We start from the raw sequence: 22,728 nt of genomic DNA on the forward strand, positions 1-22,728 counted from the left end.
AAGGCAGCATACTCTAAATCCTGTATATTGTTTTTTTTCTATACTATACCCTGGAGATTATTATGCAAATAGGATATGGGTTATTTAATAGTGTCTTTCATGTAATTGAATATTCTGGTTGTTTCTCTTCTTTTGCTATTGCAGACAGTGTTGCAGTAAATGTTCTTCTATACACATCTTTCATATGTGATGTGGTTTGAATGTGTCCCTTCCAAAATTCAGGTATTGCCAAAGCACTAGTATTAAGAGGTGGGGGTCTTTAAGAAGCAATTAGGCCATGAGGGCTTCTTCTTTGTTAATGGGATTAAGATCCTTCTAAGAGAACCTTTAAAGTTGTTTGGCTAGCTTGCTCTCTTACCCTTCTGCCTTTTGCCACATGAGGATGCCCCAAGAAGGGCCACATGACACCAAATGAGATGGAACAATCTTGAACTTTTCAGTCTCTAGAACCATAAGAAAATAAATTTCTATTCCTTATAAGTTACCCAGTCTCAGATATTCTGTTTTAGGGCATATAATGGGCCAAGAAAATATGTGTGCAGGTGTATCTGTAGGATTAATTCCCAGTAGCTTAAAATTTAGATACAATTTTGAAAAATAATTGCCAAATTCCCCTTGATAGGGGTTGTGTGATTTTTTTACTCTCATTAGCAATGGATGAGAGTGTCCTTACCTCTGTATGTGTTGGCAAGTATTTGAACTTTAGTCAGCATAAGTGTGTAGTTTTAATTTGTATTTCTCTTATCATGAATGAGGTAGCACATTGTCTATATGTACAAAAGTAATTTATATTCATTTTTGTGTGAACTGTCCTTGTTTTTTGCCCATATTCCATTGTGTTTTGGTCATTTCTTCTCCTAATTTCTGAAATCATTTTATACTTTAGAGGATTATTATTTCAATATGATGTGAATATCAACTTTTTCTCCTATTTTGTCACTTGTCTTTGTTTTTTGCCATACATAAATTACAGGGTTTTTGTTATGTAGTTAGATTTATCGATCTTTTCTAATTTGACTAGTAAATTTTGAGTCATAGTAGGAAAGACTTTTCCCCTCCCCCCACTCATGTTTAATTCTAATACTTTTACATTTTTTTTTATATTTAAACCTTGGATTTATTTACAACTCTGAGTAAATGGTTTGCCTACTAAGACTAAAAAAGGAATATAGACCTTTCAAGCATTTCTTTCCAAACTACATCAAATCTTACACTATATAGGAAACGATGAAAGGAGAGCTGCCTTTGTGGCAAAGCCAAGACCCTCTTGTGACTCTTATCCTTCCCACAGATTCAAAGGCTCTGAATGGCATCCTGAGGATTATCACAAGCAGAGTAAAAAGTTATCTCCAGACTAAGTAAGCTAAAAATATGGTGAGAAAAAGGTTAAAAGAACTTTCCCATTTGTGTTTGACATTGATTTTTTTTTAATTTGACAAATTCATTAAAATTAAAGTTATGCTTTTCCAAAGAATCACACAAAATGAAAAACAAGCCATATACTAGAAGAAAATATTTGTAGTATATACATACTTGACAAAGATTTTATATCCAAAATAACTGTTATTCTTACAACTCAAAAATGAAACAAATGATAATAAAAAAAAGCTTGAATGAAAGATTTGAACAGGCACTTCACACACATACATATATACACAAACAAGAGTATAGCTACATTGGGAAATCTGTAGAAGAGCTGCTTTTTATTATATATGTATACACACACAGAGGCTTATAAGAATATGAAAAAGCAAGACAGAAATGCATTGTCTATCATATTATCAGGGCAAAATAAAAACACACCAGGTTACTACCATAAACTGCTATAATGGCTATAGTTTTAAAAGACTGATAATATCAAGTATTGAAAAAAACATGGAACAACTAGAACTCACACACACTTCTGTTGGGGAATGTAAAATATTGTAATTACTTTGGAAAACAGTTTGTCAGTTAACATTGAATGTTTTTTTGAGAAGGAGATGACAAGATTAGAAAGGACTCAATAGTCCATTCTTACACAGGATCTTTTTTTCTTATAAATACTCCTTTTATTACTAATTCGTAGTTGATAATTCCTCACAGTTATACAATATTCTGTTTGGTATAGTGGGAAATGTATGGGCCATTGTGTCACACATAGATTCTAATCTTGAACACTTATTAGCTATATGACCTCAGGTAAGTCATTTCTGTTTAACAACGTACTAATCAGTTTTGCATTACCCTAAGAGGATATCTTAGACAATCTTATTTTATAAAGAAAAGAATTTTAAATGCTTACAGTTCTAGAGGTTGAAAGTCCCATATTGGGCTGCCCCATTGTGTTAGCCTCTGGTGAGGGCCTAAGGTGGATGGCATTACAGCAGCAGGTGTGTATGTGGGAAGAAGAGATAACATATTGAAAAAAGAAGAAAGTGACTTGAGTTCTACAATCTTTTCCCAAGGGCATGATCCCAATTGACCTATGGAGCTCCCCTTAGGCTCTACCTTTTAAGGGTTCAACACCGCCTACCAATTTCACTACCTTGGGAATTTCACTTCTAAAACATGAACTCTTGAAGGACACACTCAAAACTATATCCAAACTATGGCATTTTAGCTCTGGTCCCCAAGGATCATGTTCATCTCACAATGAAAAATGCATTTATTCTATTCTCAGTAGTCCCAAAGTTTTAAAACAACCATAGTTGTTTTTTTTTTGTTTTTTTTTGTTTTTTTTGAGACTCAAGGAAACTCTCAGCTATGAGCCCCCATGAAAAAACAAAAACAAAAACAAGTTACATACTTCCAAGATACAATGGCAAGATAGGAATGGGATAAATATTTCAGTTACAAAAGGGATAAATAGGAATGTAGAAAGGAGTAATTGGCCCAAAGCAATAATGAAAACCATCATGGCAGATAATTAATTAAACCTTCAGGTCTGGCACATTGTACACATTATGGTGAGGGTTGAACACTCAAGACTTGGGTAGCATTGCCCCTACAGCTTTCCTATTAACAAGTCTGGTTATTCTTTTGAGCTAGTTTTGCACAATGCTTAGCTTTCCCTGGCAGGCATTGAATATTACTATTTTCTCTACCATTCTAGGGTCCTCACTGAGCTCCATTAGGCATTGCCTCATTGGGTCTCTCTGCTGGGAATCTGACCCCACATTAAACTTCTGTCTGGGCTCCCAGGTGTTTCCTTTAAAATTTCACTGTATGCCATCAGAATACTCTTGCATTCTGTGTACAGGAAAAAACAGCTCCACATGGACACCAAGTCCGTGAATGGTGCAAACTGTCCCTGGACCTACTTGAGCAACTGCTGCAGCTATAGAGTTCTTTACTGGCAGAATGCAGGAAACAAATCCCAAGCAAACGGAGAGTACTCTGGGATTGGTCCCTGTAATAATTCTGCCCTGGAAGATTCCTGGGCCTGTGATATTAGGAGTAGATTCAAAGATTTCTGAGATGCCCTCAAAATCTTTTTCCAATTGTCCTATTAGCATTCCTGATCATCTTTTTGTATACTTATTTTTATATTGTTTTATTTTTTTGAGTTGCTGGGGATCAAACCCAGGGCCTTGTACATGCTGGGCAAGTGCTATGGCTTTGAGCCACATCCTTAGCCTCCCTGCTAATCCTTTCAGCAAGTGGTTGCTCAGGTGCACCTTCCCCTCCCAAATACACTTTTCCACCTGGTTCCAAATCTTTCCATTCTGTTTGATTTTTCACCCAAGTCTAACTGTAAATCTCATTAAAAGTGGTCAATAATACTCAGGCTGCATTCTGATTGCTTTGTTATTTTGAAATTTCTTCTGCCAAATAAACTAGTCCATCACTCTTAATTTTGGCCCTCCACAAAATCTTAGGGCATGAACACAATGCATCCAGGTTCTTTGTCAGAGTGTAACAAAAATGGCCTTTCCAATTTCCAACAGAGTTTCCATTTCTATCTAGGTCTAGATCTCTAGTCACTCATCTTCTGTGCTCTCACCAGAATTGTGCTTTTTTCTTGCCTGCTTCACCAAGCTCTTCGAACCTCTATCTGGAACCCAATTTCAAAGCTGCTTCCAACATTCATAGTATAGTTATACAAACAACTCCACTCCTCAGTACTAGTTTTCTGTATTAGTCTGTTTTTCATTACCATAATGAAATACCAGAAGTGGGCTTGTGTAGCTCATAAAATCTAGAGAATCTAGAAATTCAAAGTCTTGTGCTGGCATCAACTCATCTCTGGTGAGGATCTCATGGCAGATGGCAGGAGCACATGGAAGAGAGAGAAGAGACATCACCAAACAGGAAACCAGAGTGAAGTTCAGGGGGTAGGTTCACTCCTGTTAACAACACGCTATCTTGATAATGACTTTTATCTTTTCCAAGGGCAGAGCCCTCAATGACCTAAGGATCTTCCATTGGGGCCTGTCTCTTAAAGGTCCATATCAATTTCTAACCTCACCACACCAGTACCAAGCTTCCAACACATGAATACTTGGGGGATACATTCAAACCATATCTCAACTATAGCAAATAATTATTCATTCATAGGAAAATATCCAAGTGCTTTTTATGTGGAAAACACTGTGCTAGGGATACAAAGGTGAACACAACAGAAATGATATCACCTTACACATTACAGAGGTGGAGTCAGTGGTAAACAATTATAATAATTACTGTATTTAAATACTATATTTTCATTGTTATTTGTATAATATTGTCAAAGGAGCATAGGTTTCTGTGAAAATAAAGAGTAGGACAGTTCAGGGAAACTAAGTCAATCTGGTTCAGGTTTGCTAGGTGCATAAGAACTGGCATGGCAGGGCTGGGATTGTGGCTCATGGCAGAGTATTCGCCTACCAAGTGCGAGGCCCTGGGTTCGATCCTCAGCACCACACAGAAATAAATAAATAAAGGAATTATGTCCAACTAGAACTAAAAAATAAATATAAAAAAAACTGACTTGGCAATGGGAGGCTGGAGACTCTCAGGAAAAACGAAAAGTAAAAGGTTAGGCCTTGAGGCTCCAGATGCTGGGTGCATTTGACAAAGGAAGGGAAAGCCAAATGGAGATGCGTAAACATCACTGGAATGTCTATATGGAGAATGGATTATATGCTTGTGGTGGATGGGGAAATAAGAGTGGGGACTTGGGTTAGGAAGTAATTAGGGACTTGGGTTAGGCTACTAGTAGTATGGAAAAGAGATATTAGTGACCTGGGAAATGGTGGTGGCAGTAGAGAGAGTGGATAGATTTAAGATTCATACATGAGAGGTGGGGCAGACAGGACTTTGGTAAGAGACACAAAAGTGTTCATAAAAATTCCAAGGATTCTGTATAAGTGACTAACAGGTGGATTCAGTGACACTACTATGATGATAAATTCTGAATAGGCACAAATTTGGTAACATGAACATTTAAGTGGAAGAACATCTCCAAGTGGAGATGATAAGCAGGCAGTATACTGAGGCTATAGCTGGAACAGCACAGAGATTTGCAACCGAGAGCCAAGGCCTACACACAGTAAGATGACCAGTAAGATGGAAAGGCCTAGTCTGAGGCAGCAATGGCAAATCTCTTTTCTTGGTTGAGTTTCAGTAGTCTCAAACCCAAAATAGTTTTAGTATCTGGTTTATATTGGGAAGTGCTGATAGTATAACAACAATGTCATACTAAAGCTAACACTTTTTTCTTTCATTTTTTAAAACTATTTTAGAGTGAGTACTATATAAAAGGATTTCAAACAGGAGATAATGAAGAATGAGGACCAGACAAAAAGGTGGAGAGTGTGGAACACCACAAAAGAATGTCTTCTTTGAGGTATATGAAAACGTGCTTTTAAAGCAGACTAAACTCCATTTCTGCATATTTTTAAAAATATAACTTTTTAAATTTTTATTCATTCTTTTTAGATATACATGATAATACAGTGTATTTTGACATACATATCATATTTTGACATACTATACATACATACTTGTAATTAGGATCCCATTCTTGTGGTTGTGCATGATGTGAAGTTTCACTGGTGGCATATTCACATATGAACATAGGGAAGTTATGTCCCATTTGAGAACACAACTTTCTAAGAATCCTTTCCGCCTCCCTAGGCAGACACTTTCTCAATTTTTAAAAATTATCAATTTAGTTTTTTTCTACAACGAATAACTTCTTTACAGAATCTTCCTACTCAGACTTTAAAACCTAATTTTGTTTTTACTCAGTCCCAGGCCTCCTTCCCATTGCGTTTAGTTTCAAGACTATTTCTGAAAGTGTTGAGACACAAGTATATTCACTTCTAGAGTGATTCCTGGAACAGCATCTGGGAACTTGTTAGAAATATACAAGTTCTATGACCATATGTCAGACCTACAGAACTCGGGAAATCCAGCGGTCCGTGTTTTAACAAGTCTCTTTGATTTCGACGTCTCATAAATTTAAGATTCTCTACTCTTTAATATTTGGAAGTTGTTTCTTTCCCTCCCAATATATCGGGAAATAACACCCCTCCTTTCTCCAATACACTAACAGCTACAGCTGCTCCTTAAGAATGATTATTCAAGGCACAACTTACTTTGGGTTTTCATTTTATTTTTAATCAAGGTCAGTTTTGGCCAGACAACACAATTCGTAAGACAACACTGCAGGATCCTGTCTTGAAGCTCTCTTGGGGAGGAAGTTGGAGCGGCAGCGCAGCAAACGCTTCCCCCACCAGAAATAAAGTACAGTTGCCGGACGCCCAGTAGCTCCCCGGAAAGCGCCATGACGCAAGGAAGCCCCGCCCTGCGCTCAAACGCCCACCAATCGCAGCGCGCAGTGAGGCGTGCCGACTGGGAACCTGCGCGCGCGCCTTCCGGGGGGGCGATACAAGCGAGAGGAGGGAGGCGGCGCGCGTGGAGATGCCTCGCGGCGGCCGCCCTCGCAGTCACAAGGTGCGCGGTGGGGCGGGAGTTGAGACCTTGCGGTTTCCCGTGTAGCTAGGGTGAAGCGCTGGCCCGCCGTGGCAGCTCGGTTTAGTCCTCAGCAGGCGTGAACGCCAGTTGGTCGGGCTAGAGGGTGGGCTCTGTGGCTGGCGGGCACTCCAGCCTGCGAGCTGGAGCCCAGGCGAGGCCGCGGCGGGCGGGTCTGCGTGCGGGATGCCGCCGCCGCCCCCAGGTCGGTCTTCTGCCGGGATTGTGTGCGCTACTCCTGTTGTGGGAAAGGCGAGGGTGGCAGCGGTGGGCGTGACGGAGTGGGCTTCTGGGGCTTGAGTTGGGAACTAGTGAGTGAGATATATTCTCCCTCGCTGGTGTTTAGAAGTTCTTTTTAATTTTTTTTGATTCATTCCTATAACGAACGCACCAAGACAACAGTGGATATAGGCGTGTCTCTGCCAGCTTTTCGTGTTGCTACTTTCTTTTCGTTCCTAAATTTCCTCTGAAACTTTCTCTTTCTGCCAGTGGGAGAGGGATCTGGAGCTGAGTGCTCCCAGTCTGTATTCCAGCGCCCTGCACAGTTTGTAGGCACGAAGTAGGTGTATAGCAACTATATAACAGGCACTATATGTGAAATGATTGCAACTGCATTCATGAGTACATCGTTTTTATTCTATCAGTTGTGGTGGTCATAGTGTTGATTTTTTTTTAAAGATTTCTTTTAAAAATCCCTTCTTAAAGCAACAAGCCAAAAATGAGACGTAAACTAAAACCCTTCTTTAAGTTTCTTGTTTACAAATAGTTGTGTCTCATCATACTTAAATTTAAAACCAGGAACTATGCCTTCTTTCTTTATTTTTCTTCCTTTTACCCAAATACTTTCTGAGAATATAGTCCGTGTATACGGGGTCTGCTTCTCAAATACCGTTATTGACAGGACCACACTATCAACCTTGTAACTGATTTGGGGGAATAAAAGAAACCTGTCACACCTCTTAGATTGTAAGACACATAATCTAATATCAGAAATAGTAAAATGTGAAAAAACTTACGGAAACATGTCGTTGCTAAGTTCATTATAAATAATTTACTTAGTCATGGCAGCATTTCACACACTTGCCACCTGCTTATATTTCTTTTGGAGTGTCCCTGATGTTGCTATCCTAATCTTTTTAGTCTTTACAACTGCTCATTTATTTCCCCTTGCTATCTTCCTGCCATGTTCTATATTTTATTTTGCCTTACTGGGGATGGAGGAGCTACGTTCCCAATCCTTTTTATTTTTTTATTTTGACATAGGGTCTTAGTTGCCTAGGCTAGTGTGTGCAATTTGCCTCAGCCTCCAGTACTTGGGATTATAGGCATGCACCACTACACCCAGCCACTAGCCACATTTCAAGTGCACAGTAACTACATGTTGTCAGAGGCTTCTGGGTATCCAGCACAATACATAACATTTATGTCATTGCAGCAAGTTCTGTTAGGTATCACTGGTGTACACTATTTGAAATGGTATTCTCTAAAAGCCAAAGATTTTCTTTTCTTTCTTTCTTTTTTTTTTTAAATTCTGGCTAGTTTATTTTTTTTAAAGAGAGGGGAGAGAGAGAGAGAGAGAGAGAGAGAGAGAGAGAGAGATAGTTTTTAATATTTATTTTTTGGCGGACACAACTTCTTTGTTTGTATGTGGTGCTGAGGATCGAACCCGGGCTGCACGCATGCCAGGTGAGCGCGCTACCGCTTGAGCCACATCCCCAGCCCCCAGAGATTTTCTAATTGCCATCATTTATTCAGATTTTCAAGACATATAAAACTTGATGGGATTGGTTTTAGAGAATAGGAACATTCTGAGATAAAAGGAGAGCTCAATTTGGGGGAGATTGGCTGATTTTCATAGCAGTTGATATTTTACCTTTAGGAAGGTGTAACAGCTTGAGTTATGAGGCTAAGATGGAGGGTTGAAGAGAAGTGTGGGTATGGAAGTGTGTGACTGTGTATAGGTATTTACATGAATATCTGTAAGTATGTGTGAGAGGAGAGGGCTAGTGACCAAGGACATGTGATAAGAAAATATGGAGGGAGCTGCCCTTAGTTTGGGTCATTTTTGCAGTAACCCCAGGGATTGGTGATTGGTAAATTAAGTTCATAGAAGGATGGGAGTCTTAGTGCTCAAAAGGCAACACTGAAGCAATTGGCCATAGAGTGCAGAATGGCAGGAGAGGTGCCATGATTAGGAGGGGGCTAATGATTCTGATACAGTAAGTGGGCTTGAGACTTAAGTCCCTGTGAATTCCCAGGTACTAAAAGCCAAAGCAGAAACTCACTGGTGGTGCCCTTGTGTGGGAAGAGTTATTGATAATTATTGATGGGCACTTTTGTTACAGTGTGATAATGGAGAATCAATGACTAGAATCCTCATTTCAAGAATTAGGCATTCGTGGGAGAAAGTGCTGACTCATTGCTTACCAACTTAGATATACTTACCATTTCTAAGTTGTAGTGACTTTGTAAAATGGACATGATACCTGTTTTGTAGGGTATGAGAATTAAATAATAAGAATGCATGGGGTGATGTGCCGAGCATACATATACTCCATATATGTTAATGAAATGAAAACCATTAATAAAAACATCTGATATTGACAAAATTATTAATATGAGGACAATAATATTATACATCCTCTATTACTTTGCTTCTAGATTTTCCTGGAATTGCCTTCTTTGATCTTGTGAGCAAGGAATAGGAAGAGGATTTAGTTTTAAAAATTTTCACTGATGTAAGAAAATTCTCTCAGTTAATTTGGTAGGAGTATGTTATGGTTCCAATTTAGGGCTTTGGTAATCTTATCGGATGATTTGCTTAACTGGTGGCTCTGCTTTTCAGAATTTAGACTATTTAGTATTGATATTTTAGTTTTGATGTTGTCTTATCCTTCAAATGGAAGGAAAAGAGAGAACTTTATTGTGGGACTTTCTATTGTCATGTACTTCACACAAAATATACCATTTATAGGAAAACTAAATTTTCTTTTTAACCAAAATAATATATGTTCACAGATAGATAAAATGGTATGAAAATTTTCTTTATTAAGATATAGACTTACATACAGCCATAAGAAATAATAGAGATCTTAGATACCCTTTACCTACTTTTCCCTGATGTTGACATTTTGCAAAACTTTTGTACACTATAATCATCAGTATATTCACAATTCAGTCCAATTAACTTAGGTTTTCCAAGATTTGTGTTTATGTGTATGTGTATTTAGTTTTGTCTTTGTGTGTTTGTGCTGCTATAACAAACTACTATAGATGGAGTGACTTACAGGAATTTGTTTATCTCAGTTAATGGGGACTGGGCAATGCTAGATGGAAGCAATGACCCTTTTCATTCTGGTGAGGGCCCATTTCCTGGTTGCTAGACAGTCATCTTATCTTCATGTAGTAGAAAAGTGAGGAACTCTTTTTTTAGGGCACTAATCCCATCCATCTGACCACCTACCAAAGTCCCCACCACCTCATATCATCACTTTAGGGGTTAGAGTTTCAATATATGGACTGAGAAGGGGGAGAAAACATTCAGACCATAGCAGTTCTGTACACTTGTATTATATGGGTAAGTTCTTATTTCTGCCACAACATTTAAGATACTAAACAGCTCAAAGAGCATGAGGATTCCTTTTATAATCCTAGCATTCACTTCCAGTAACTCTCCCTTCATTCTGGCAACCACTAATCCGTTGTCACCATTTAAAAAAAAAAATTGTTATTTCAAAAATGTTATGTAAATGAAATCATATTGTATGTAACCTCTTGATTTTTTTCTACTCAGCATAAAACCCTAGAGACCTATTCAAGTTCTGCATATCAGTAGTTTCTTTTTATTACTGAGTATAATTCTATAATTCTGTGGAATGGATACACCAAGTTTGGCTTAACTTTTCTGTATTGAAAAATTATCTGGTTGTTTTGTGTTGGACTATTGCAAATAAAGTTGCTCTGAACATTATGTATGGGTTTTGTATGAACATAAGTTAATTTCTCTGAGATAAATACCCACATATGTAATCATTGAGTTGAATAGTAATTAGATGTTTAATTTTATAAGAAACATGTAAGCTTTTCCAGAATGGCTATATAATTTTATAGTCCCACTGGCTTGTGATTCAGTTTCATAATAGAATTCACCCTTTTAAAATGTATATTCCAGTGTTTTTAATATATTTGGTTATATGAATATTCAAAATTATAGGACACTTTTATTATCCCCAAAATAAACCTCACTCGTATTAGCAGCCATTCCCCATTGGTTTTGCCCTCATCCTCCAGCAGCAGCCACTGAGCTGCTTCCTATCTGTGGATTTGCCTTTCTGGGTGTTTCATAGAAAGTGAATCATCTAATATGAGATCTTTTTGTAATTGGCTTCTGTCATTTAGAATAATGGTTTGTCCATATTATGCATCTATTAGTACTTTGTTCCTTATGGCTGAGTAACATTCCATTATATGGACATACCACATTTTAAAAATCCACTCATCAGTTAATAGATATTTGGATTATATCTACTCTTAGGCTGTTAGGAATAATGCTAGTTTAAGCATTTGTTTTAAATATCTAAGTTTTTCTTTAGCAGAATTTCTGGTTATATAATAGCTCTTATGTTTAAATTTTGAGATACTGCCAAAGTGTTTTCAGAAGTAATTGCACCATTTTATAGTCTCACCAACAAGGAATGAGGATTCTCATTTCTCTATATCTTTGGGAGCACTCTGTTATGTGTGAAACAATGACAGAAAATTCAGAGGTGAAATGATTGGGTTATGAGAGCCTTAATCTAATCAATGCATTAATCCTCTGCTGTGGATTAACTGGTCAGTAACTGCAGGTGGGTAAGGAGCGACTGCAGGAGGCAGGTCACTGGGGGTGTGCCTTTGGGGTTTATATTTGGTCCCTGGTGAGCAGAGCTCTCTCTGTTTCCTAGTTTCTGTGTCCTGAACTGCTTTCCTCTGCCCTGCTCTTCTGCCATGATGTTTTGCCACACTGTGGGATCCAGAGGTATGGAGTTGGCTGATCATGGACTGAAACTTGGAAACCGTGAACCAAAAGAAACTTCCTTCTCTAGTTGTTCTTGTCAGGTCTTTTGGTCACAGTGATGAAAAAGCTAACTAAAACAGAACACTGACTGTTGTTATTTGTTGAGTTATGTGACTATAACTCTTATAAATTTATAAGTTCTTTTTATTGCCAAATTGTAAGAATTCTTTATAAATTCTTTATACATTTCCCCTATCACATAATGATTTGTCAACATTCTCTTCCATTCTATGGGTTTTAATTTTCTTTTCTTTTTTAAAAATATTTATTTTTTAGTTTTAGGTGGACACAATATCTTTATTTTATATTTATGTGGTGTTGAGGATTGAATCCAGTGCCTCATGCATGCTAGGTGAATACTCTACCACTTAGCCACAACTAGCCCGGTTTTCATTTTGTTGATGGTATCATTTGAAGCACAAAGGTTTTAAAATTTTGATGGTGTCTCTCTTATTTTTTTCTTTTGTTGCTTGTGCTTTTAGTGTCATATCTAAGAAATCATTGCTTAAACCAAGGTGATGCAGATTTATTACTGTTTTCTTCAAAGAGTTTTATGATTTTAGCTTTTAAATTTATATCTGTTTCATTTTGAGTTAATTTTTGTATATAGTGTGAGTTAAGCATCTAATTTTGAAGCCTTGTGCATGCTATATCTAGTTGTCTCAGTGCTATTTGTTCAAAAGACTGCCCTTTCCTTGATTAAATTGTCTTGGCAGCCTTCACTTAAATCAGTTGACCGTAAATTAAGAATTTATTGCTGGATATTGGTTTCTATCTTATTGATCTCTATTTCATTGATTTGTGTCCAGAGACAATACTACATTTAGTTAATTATTGTGGCTTCATAGTAAAATTTGGAATCAGGAAATTTGAGTTTCTATTTTGTTTATAGATTGTTTTATTCTTGTGACTTTCTTGCATTTCCATTTGAATAACATAAGTTTGTCAATTTCTTCAAAAAGCTGTCTGGGATTTTGATTTAATTAGATGTGAAGATGAATCGGAGAGTATTACCATCTTAATATTAGGTTCTTTAATCCATGAATAGAGTTTGTCTTTCTATTTATTTAGCTCTTCCTTATTTCTTTGATCTATATTTTATAGTTTTCAGCATAAAAGTCTTTTACTTATTTCATCAGATTTATTCCTAAATATTTTATTATTTTTGATGCAGTTTTTGGAAATTTTACTTTTTTGTAATGATTATTGCTAATTACATATGTAAATACAATTATACATTTTTAAAAATATTGAGATTGTATTCTGCAACTTTAGTTCTAATTGTGTGTATATTTCTTAGGATTTCTTACATTAAAAAATTGTATCATCTGAGTAGAGATAATTTTGCCTTTTTTCAATCTAGGTGTTTTATTTCTTCTCCTTGCCTAATTGCCATGACTAGGAAACTGGTACAATATTAAATATTTACAGTGGGAACAGTTGACATTCTTGTTTCTTCTCTTGGGGAATAAAGCAGTCAGTGTTTCACTGTTTTGTATGATGCTATATTTGAGTTCTTTGTAGATATTCCTTATCAGGTTGAGGAAATGCCCTTCAATTGCTAGTATGTTGAGAGTTTTTTTTTTTCCTCCTGTCCCCCTACCTCCTGGAATTGAAACCAGAGCTAAACACATGCTCTACCACAGAGCTATACCTCTAGTCCCACTTTTCTTGCATCTGTTGAGATTTTCATTCTTTATCTTGTTAGTGATATATGTTACATTGATTGAATTTTGGATGTTACATTAATCTTACATTCATAGGGAAAATATCTATTGGTCATGGTGTATAACTCTTCATATATTGCTGGATTCAGTTTGCTAGTATTTTGTTGAGGATTTTTGCATCTATATTCGTAAAGCAGTATTGTCTGTATTCTTTTTATGCTTTTTTGTTTTGTCATTGGGATAATGATGGTATCAATTAGGAATTCTTTCCTCTAATACATTTTGGAATAGTTCTTGAAAAACTGGTATTAAAGCTTTTTAAAATGTCTGTTATACATCACCCTTATAGCCGTCTGAACCTCAGTCTTTCTTTGTGAGTAGTTTTTAGATTACTAACTCAATCTGTTTGTTATAGGCCTATTCATTTTCTTTCTACTTCAGTCAGTTTTACTAGTTTGTATCTTTCCAGGAATTTGTTCATTTCATTGTAGTTGTCTAATTTGTTGGCATTTAGTTGTTCATGTAACTTATAGTATTCTTTGACATTTTTGATGTTGGGTCATCTGTAAATAGAGTTAGTTTATTTTTTTCAATCAGAATGCCTTTGCATTCACTTCATCCTATGTTTCTGCCTTACTGCAGTGGCTAGAATAGCATTATGTCAAATTGAATGGTGAGAGAAAATGTCCTTACCTATTATTGGTCCTAGGAGAAAGGGATTTATTCTTTTGTAGTTAAGTATGTTGGCTGTAGGGTTTTTGATAGGTAGTGTTGCTAAGGGTTTAATATGATTGGAGTTTTTCACCTAGAGGTTCATGTGCTAGAAGCTTGGTCCCTTGTGTGGCAGCACTGAGGTGGTGGAATCTTGGGGTAGAGCATAATGAAAGGTAATTTGGTCATGAGTGCTTAATCCTCATGAATGGATTAATGCTGTCTCAAAAGAGTGGGTTGTCATAGCAAGGCTACCCCTACATACTTGCTCTCTTCTATATCTGACTATTTCCCTTTATGCTTCTCTGCCAGGTTGTGATACAACCAAGGGGTATCATATTGATGTCATGGAGTTTGGATCGTGCAGGCACCAGAATCATAAGTCAAAAATCTTCTTATTTGGCATTTTTGTTATAGCAACACAAAATAGACTTAAGATTCTTGGGACAGCTTTAACAAATATAAAAATGGAGTAACTTAATAACAACAGAAATTTGTGTTTCAGTTCTGGAGGCTGAGAAGTCCAAAGTCAAGGTGCTAGCAACTTGGTGTTTGGTGAGGACCCACTTTCTTATTTATAGATGACTGCCTTCAAGTCCTCATGTGGTAGAAGAGGTGAGGGAGCTCTCTGGGACTATTTTATAAGGGTACTAATCCTGTTCATTATAGCTCAACCTCATGACTTGATCAGTTCCTATAGACGCTATCTTCATATATTATCACACTGGAGATTAGTTTTACTACGAGTTTTTAGAAGGCATGCCAAGCGTTCATTGTATAGTAGTACTCTTTATTAAAGTTGATGATATTTACCTTTATTTGTAGTTTGCTGATAGTTTTATCATAGGTGATTATTGGACTTTGTTACATCAGTTCAGTTTCAATTGATTAAACTTTTCCTTTTAGCATGTTGGATTGCATTGGTTGAGTTTTGAGTGTTGAACCAGCCTTTTACACTTGAAATAAGTCTTCTTTGCTCTTGATGCATAGTATTTTTTAGATATTGTTCAATTCCTTTTGCTGATTTTTTGTTGAGAATCTGTCATTTATGTTTTTGAAAGATATTATTGTTGTTGTTTATTTTTGTTTTTGTTGCTATCTTTGTTTGCTTATAGTATCAGGAACAGTAGTTTCCTAAAATGGCTGGAAACTATTTCTCCTTGTCTATTTTCTGGAAGATATTGTATAAAATTGATGTTAATTCTTTGTTAAAATTTGGTATAATTCTATAATGAAGTCATTTGGGCCTGGAGATTTATTTTCAGGGGCTTTTAAACTTCAGTTTTTTTCCTGGCTGCAGGATTTACGATGAGAACTTCTTTTTCATACTCATGTGGATGATTTGTGTTTTTTATGTTTCTGTTTCTGTCAGTCTTCCTAAAAGTTTACTAGTTGTACTTAACCTTTTTGAAGACTGAGGTTTTGTTTTATTCATTTTTAAAATTATTTTCCTATTATCAGTGTACTTGATTTCTGCTCTTTTATTATTTCTTTCCTTCTGCTTGGTTTATGAATTTTTTTGTATTTCTGGTTTTTTAAAAAAATACCTTTTTTAAAAAATTTCATTTTTATGTGGTGCCGAGGATCAAACACAGGGCCTCACATGTCCTAGGCGAGTACTCTACTGCTGAACCACAACCTCAGCCCTACGTCTGGTTTCTTGAGGTTGGAATTTTGATTATTTATTTGAGACTTGTCTTTTAATATAAGTATTTACTGCTGTGAATTTCTCTCTCATTTCTGCTTTTGTTGCACCCCATGAATTTTGGTAAATGGTGTTTTCTTTTATATTTAGTTTTGTGTATGTTAAAATTTCTCTTTGAGACTTTCTCTTTGAAGCTTGTTCTTTAATATTCCTGTTTAACATTTACTGTTGTCTTCCTTGTATGAATTTTTAGTTTAATTTCTTTATGATCCAACAACACACTCAGATTTTACTTGTGTAGTTGTTTAGGTTTGTTTTATCGCTCAAGGTATGCTTTAGCTGGGTGAATGTTCCATTTGAGTTTGTAAAAAGTAATATATATTTTGTTGTTGGGTAGGGTATTCTCTGTCAATAAGATACTACTGAGTGATTTTGTTCAGATCTTATATAACCTTTCCTATTTTCTGCCTATTAGTTCTGTCCATTGCTAGCAGTGGAGAGAGGTTGAAATTCTCAACTATCATTTAATTATGGATTTTTAAAAAAAATTTCAACTCTGTCAGTTTTGTCTTATGTATTTTGAGAGTCTGTGTTTGGTATCCATACAATATTGTTAGGTCTTCCTGGTGAATACATCATTATGTAATGTCCCTTTTTGTTTTTAGTGATCATTTTTTGCTCTGAAGTCTACTTTATCAAGTAGTAATGTAGCCCTTCCTTCCTGTTTTTTATTTTTGTTTCTGATGAAAGTTTTCTTGGTGTTTTTCTTTTCCATTCTTTTATTTTTATCCTTCTTATAGTATTGAGTTTGAAGTAAGTTTCTTCTAAACATTGTATGTTTTGGTTTTTTAAATTATTATTTGTTCTAAAATCTCTCTTTTTCTTTCATGAGTTTTTGTTTTGCTTTGGTACTGGGAATTAAACCCAGGTGCACTTTACTACTGAGTTATATCCTAGTCCTTGTTTTTAAATTTGAGACAAGGTCTTGCTAAGTTGCTGAGTTTCTCACAAAATTGCTGAAGCTGGCTTCCAACTTGAGGTAGTCCTGCCACAGCCCCTGGTGGAATTACAGGTAGCCCACCATCCTGGCCATAATTGAAGATTACTCATTGTGTTAAGAATCAGTACACAGATGGTCCACTTTGCGGACTATTCTTTTTTTTTTTTTAATAAAATTAAACATTCCATTTGTTAATTTATAAACCATAATAAAACCATTTCACCAGCAGATCTTTCTTTGGAAAAGGTAAACACGTTATGTGCAAATTTCAGCAACAGTAGAAATTTCATTAAACCCAAACAGAGGCATAATTCATTTTGGAGTTCAATGATATATTCAAGGAACCACTTAACAATAATTGTAGAGAAGTACCAGAACATCTTTGCAGTGCAAAATTGTTGTTTTTCACCAGTCAGAATAATACAACTGTAAGCTCCACAGCTTCTGGTGAAGGCACTTTGAAGTTCTTTTCACAAATAATACCCATAAGGATTGTTTCTTCTTATTTTGCACAGCAGTTTTCTGAAAACCTGGGGCCAAAATATTTATGAAGCAAGGGAACAAAAGATGGATAAACAGGTACTCTCCTTAGGCCAGTGGTGTATAAACTTAGGCAAGCAGGAAAGTGGCTCACTCATAAGCCGACAAAATTGGACCTCTTAAACACAAAATTCCAATTATCAAAAGCAAAAAAATCAAAAACTAAACAAAAAAAAAAACAAAACCAGAAGTCAAGCAGAAGCCGTGTTACTTCCTCCCTGAAGGGGGAAATACCACATTCAACAGGAAATAAAGGGCAAATTGGTTGTCTGTCCCAAAGTATAGCTAGAGGTTGGGGATAGTACCGAAGAAAGAAGGGTGGATATCAGCAGCAATCCCAGAAGTAGCCTGGGTGGTGGGAGAATTGGATATATAATCTCTTTTAATGGATGTATTTAGGTCATTTAAAATAAATATTGATGTTGTTAGTGCTAGTCTGTCATTTTGTTATTTTGCCCACCTCTGATTTCTTTCCTGTTTCTCTTTTCTAGCCTTCCTAGGGATGACTTAAATCAGTTTAGGATTCCATCTTGACTTATTCATAGTTTTTTTGGTTGTTTTTTATCTTTTGATAGTTTTCTTAAATAATACAATAACGCATATATAACATCGTAGTCTACATATATAGCATTTTATCACATAATGTGAAGTGTAGAAACTTCACTTTTCATTTAGGTACCTACAAAAATGTACTTACTCTTACCCTAACATAGAATACATATATGACCAGATGTGTGAAGGCTTTTACCTCCACAAACTAAGCAATTTTCCAGTGGATTCTAACTAGTTATTCTATAGTCTAATTAGAGGTTGTGTTGAATTATTACAGAAGAAGAGATGTCTCTGAAGAAGGATCCCAGGAGTTCCCAGAGAGAAGGGGGAACTTAGGACCAGCAGGACTCTTGGCATACGTGATGGAAAAACAATTTCAGCAACAAAGGCATAGTCAGAGGTTTATTTAGGAAAGATAAATATTCAAGGGAGAACACCTGGTGATCTTAGGAGTTGCCTTTGGGGAAAAGTAAGGAACATTCATTCAAGAGAGAGACAGTAACATCTTAGTGTGGGTGTTAATATTTATAGAGCAATGGTTGCTAGGGCTGAACTAGAGGAGGAGCCAGGTGGAGCTACACAAATTTGTGCCAATTTTCCCTGAGCTTGTGCCTTTTTCTCATATTTTAAGAGGGTAGGTTAAGGTTACAGTAGTTCATGGGTACTTTTTGCATTTTGATGGTTCATGGAAGTTTCCTGTGTTTCAATGGTTTATGGACACTTCATTTTGGATTCAGTATCTCTTCTTTTTATTCCCAAATTCCTATCTCAAGATCCCTTGTCAAGTGCTCAGTCTCATAACACTGCCCTTACTTCAGTCACAAATAGCAAGTAGTAGGTTGCCATTTTGTACCTATTATAGATGGGCTGCAAACCAGAGTTCCCATGACCTTCTCATTAAGTGCAGTTAGTTTGGTAGTGTTGCTCAGGGAAACAGTTTACTTATGTTTACTGGCTTATTATAAAGGATATTGCAAAGGATACAAATAAACAGTCAGATGAAGAGATGGATAAGGTGAGGTATGGGAGGAGGCGTACTTGGAATTTCCACACCCTCTGAAACACCTAGCACTTCCTGTGTTCAGGAGTTCATCAAATCTTGTTTTTTTTTCCCCCCCCCTTCATTGGTGATACTAGGGATTGAAACTAGGGATATTCTCCTGCTGAGCTACATTCCAGGCCTTTTTATTTTATTTTGTGACAGGGTCTCTACTAAGTTGTCCAGGCTCACCTCAAAACTTTTCTTGCCATATTAGCCAAATTATATTGTTATTATCATTTGCATATATGAATATGTAACAATGAATCCAACCATTATGTATAATTATATGCACCCAAAAAAGAGGGGGGGCAACTTGCCATTATCCTTCCTTACCCTCCTGAGTTTACAAGTGAGTTGCTGGGATTGCAGGCATGCAGTATCACACCTGGCTTTTAAGAATTTTTATAGAGCTAATTCTTTTGCCTCTCAACCCCCTTACCAGATGTCAGTGGGTGGGGCTGCATGTTTCAACCCACTTAACATTGGTTACTGGGTCTTTTGTTGATTGGTGTCATCTGAGACTATCTACAGGCCAGGTAATCTTATTTGCATTAAGTGGGTAGATCAAAAGAGCTCATTAGGAGTAACAAAGACCTTCCTATCACTCAGGAAATTTTTTCAGGTTTTAGAAGTTCTACCACAGGAATCTGGGACAAAGATCAGGTACATTTCATATTATATCACAATATTTTTACTTTCCCTTGTTTTAAATATATGATCTTGAGTGTCAGATGGTGTTACAATTTTCATATTTATCTATATTTCTCCTCTTTCTGTTTTTGCTATTTCCTACTTGCTGCCACAATTTTTCTTTTTTAACATTTCCTTCTGTTTGTAGACTTCCTTTAACCAATCCTCCTACCCCCTCTGCAGTATTGGGATTGAACCCAGGGCCTTGCACATGCAAGAGCTCTGTTCTGAGCTGCATCCCCAGCCCTGTTTATTTTTTACTCTGAGATGGGATCTTGCTAAGTTGTCAAGGCTGGCCTCCTTGCCATTCTCCTGCCTTAGTCTCCTAAGTAGCATGGTACTCAGCCCTTTAACCAAAGGGTGCATCTTATTAGGTGACGTATTTTCAGGATTTAAAAATCTGAAAATGTCTTGATTTTTGCCTAGATTCCTGAGCAATTATATTACTGAATGTAGAATTCTTGGTTGACAGTTCTTTAAGAACTAAAAAATATTTAACTTCTGACCTCCATAGTTTCTGATGGAGAATCCTGTCATTCAAAGTGGTATTCCCTGCAGATAATATGTTATTTGTCACTGGCAACTTTACAAATTTTTCTTTATCTTCACTTTTTAGAATTTTAATTTTTGTTTTTCCTTCTTGTGGAACTGCTACATATTTTCCTTTGCATTATTCTCTATCTGTCTAGACTTAATTCTTGGCCCATTACTAGTTGGGTAATATGTAATTTTCCGTCTTTTGCTTTGTTATATTCTTTCTTTCTTATAAAAGTTTCATGAGAGTTAAAGTTTCTTAGTTTTTGTATGCCTTAAAATGTTATTTTATTGCGCAGAAGATCTGCCTGCAGACCCAAAGCAGTGGCAGGGATCCATGACCACCAATTCTTGTAATCCTACAGGGAGAATTTAAAGCAAATTACAGAGTATAGAAAGAAGGTTATTAGAAAAGTGAGAAATGAGGATGACATAAGGTGTAGACTCTATACAAACTGCCATGTAGAGAATGGTATCTGTCTTACAGAATCTGGGGGTTTTAAGGATTTTGAGTTCCTTAGTTCTTACTTTAGTTTTGTGTTCTCCCTCTCCCCTTAAGCAGTTTGTATAGAACCTCAGAAAATTTTTCTTTTGTAAGGGTCCTGATGATCCATTCAGAAGGGGAGGGTTGCAACCTCCTGGTCCCAAGGGTTGGGTACGACATGATCTTTAAATAGTAGTTCCCTTAAGGGATTATAAGTAGAATGGCTAAGGGTGTTTTCTGGCATACCAGCTCCCATTTTCCACATGCTTGTATGCTTTGATAAGGTTCCTTGTGATTCCTAGTCCTGTAACTCATGGACTGTCTTGTACATATATCTGATTTCCCTCAACCCACCTGTTCATGTCTATTTACCTAACAATTTTATTCCCATATTTGATCACAATAGTTTGACTGGGAAAAGAAATTTAGGTGGGAAATCAGTTTTTCTTGGGATTTTTAAGGCATTGTTGCACTGTCTTCTCACATCTAATATCTATTTTGTTTTAAGTGACTCAGCTTAATTAAAATATAAGTTAGAATGGGATTGAAGCTAGGGATATTCCAGGCCTACTAAATTTAATGTAGTATTCTTAATATACAAAAACTTCACTTTATAACATGGTTAATGGTTAGAAAAGGTATAATGGGTTGAGATGGAGGGAGAAAAAATATGGGAAAATGGAAGAAAATTGGGTGAAAGTAAGATAGGTGGGCTCTCAGGGAGAAAGAGACCCTTACTAGATGGAGACTGAGTACTATGAATGTGATCATTATGTTTATCTCTTTTGTTAGATGAAGAAAACCTCCAGTGGGCCAGATAAACTGGAAAGAAACAATCAGTTTAAATGTGTCTAAATTCAAATTCTAGGCAATGTCTGCCTAACTGATTTGTGACTGTACTGCTTAAACAAGAAGAAAGTTTCTGAACCCCATATATCAAATGATTGACCCCAGATTCAATTATCACAAAAACTTGCCTGGGAACTTATACATTTCTTCCCAGGAAAACCTATATATAGTCAGTTCAACTGGAATTGAGGCGTTCACTTGTCTTCTCTGAGAGGCAAATGCATCTGTACCCTGCCTTTGGGGTGTGCATATCTTTGCTTTTCTTTTCTTTAATAAATCTGTGCTTATGACTTGCTTCTGACATATTCTGAAATACTCAGCGACATAAGTCAAGAACTCCCCTGGGTCAAGTTGAGGAGGTCTCACTGATCCTTTGGATAATTCAACTCCTGTCTGGTGATAGAAGAATTAGATTTAGAAATTTAGGGGGGAAAGTATGAAGCTTAGGTTGTTTGTAGATATTTTATAAACTTGCTCTGAAGTTTATAGGCCAAGAATCATTGCCTTTTCACAATTTGATTTAGAATTCTCATTTAAATCATAACTTAAATTTAAATCATAAATCATAGACTCAAGTCACAATTTAAATTTAAATCATAAACCATAGACTTTTGTGGCAGTAGTCAGCAGATTATAGGTGTTTAATATTTTAATATAACAAGCAGAAGGAGTACTTACTTATATCCTTTTTCCATCAAGAACTTAAGCTGGAGATAGAGAATTTTAATATGTGCTACTTAAAATCTTTAAAAATTGCTCTTTTTTGATTATAAAAGTAACACATTCATTAGGGAGGCACTATAAAGAATATAGCAGAAAATATTACCTACAAGCCCATAATGAGATAATACAACCATTTTGATGTATTTTCTGCCATTATTTTTCTATAAATATTTATCATATTTGTTTAAAAAATCAGAAAATTGGTACATTATCTTTAAATTTAATGCCATGGATGTGTCCTTTAATAATAATCTAAATAATCTAAGTCTAATAGTAATCATCTAAATATCCATTAT

General features: G+C 36.2%; 1 protein-coding gene across 5 annotated transcripts in view; it reads left to right on the forward strand.

Moving 5' to 3' along the window:
* The first annotated feature begins 6,807 nt into the window (after positions 1-6,807).
* Positions 6,808-22,728, forward strand: part of Spidr (scaffold protein involved in DNA repair) — a 410,995-nt gene continuing 395,074 nt past the window's right edge. For all 5 annotated transcript variants that reach the window (XM_058574001.1, XM_058574003.1, XM_058574004.1 and 2 more), the window contains exon 1: positions 6,808-6,921. In XM_058574001.1, coding sequence (XP_058429984.1) covers positions 6,889-6,921 — 33 coding nt within the window. In that variant the 5' untranslated portion in view covers positions 6,808-6,888. The remainder of the gene's footprint in view (positions 6,922-22,728) is intronic.

This window comes from Marmota monax, unplaced genomic scaffold (assembly GCF_021218885.2).
Source record: "Marmota monax isolate L192 unplaced genomic scaffold, Marmota_monax_Labrador192_F-V1.1 WCK01_AAM20220418_F8-fsc00044, whole genome shotgun sequence".
NCBI classification, from domain to species: Eukaryota; Metazoa; Chordata; class Mammalia; order Rodentia; family Sciuridae; genus Marmota; species Marmota monax.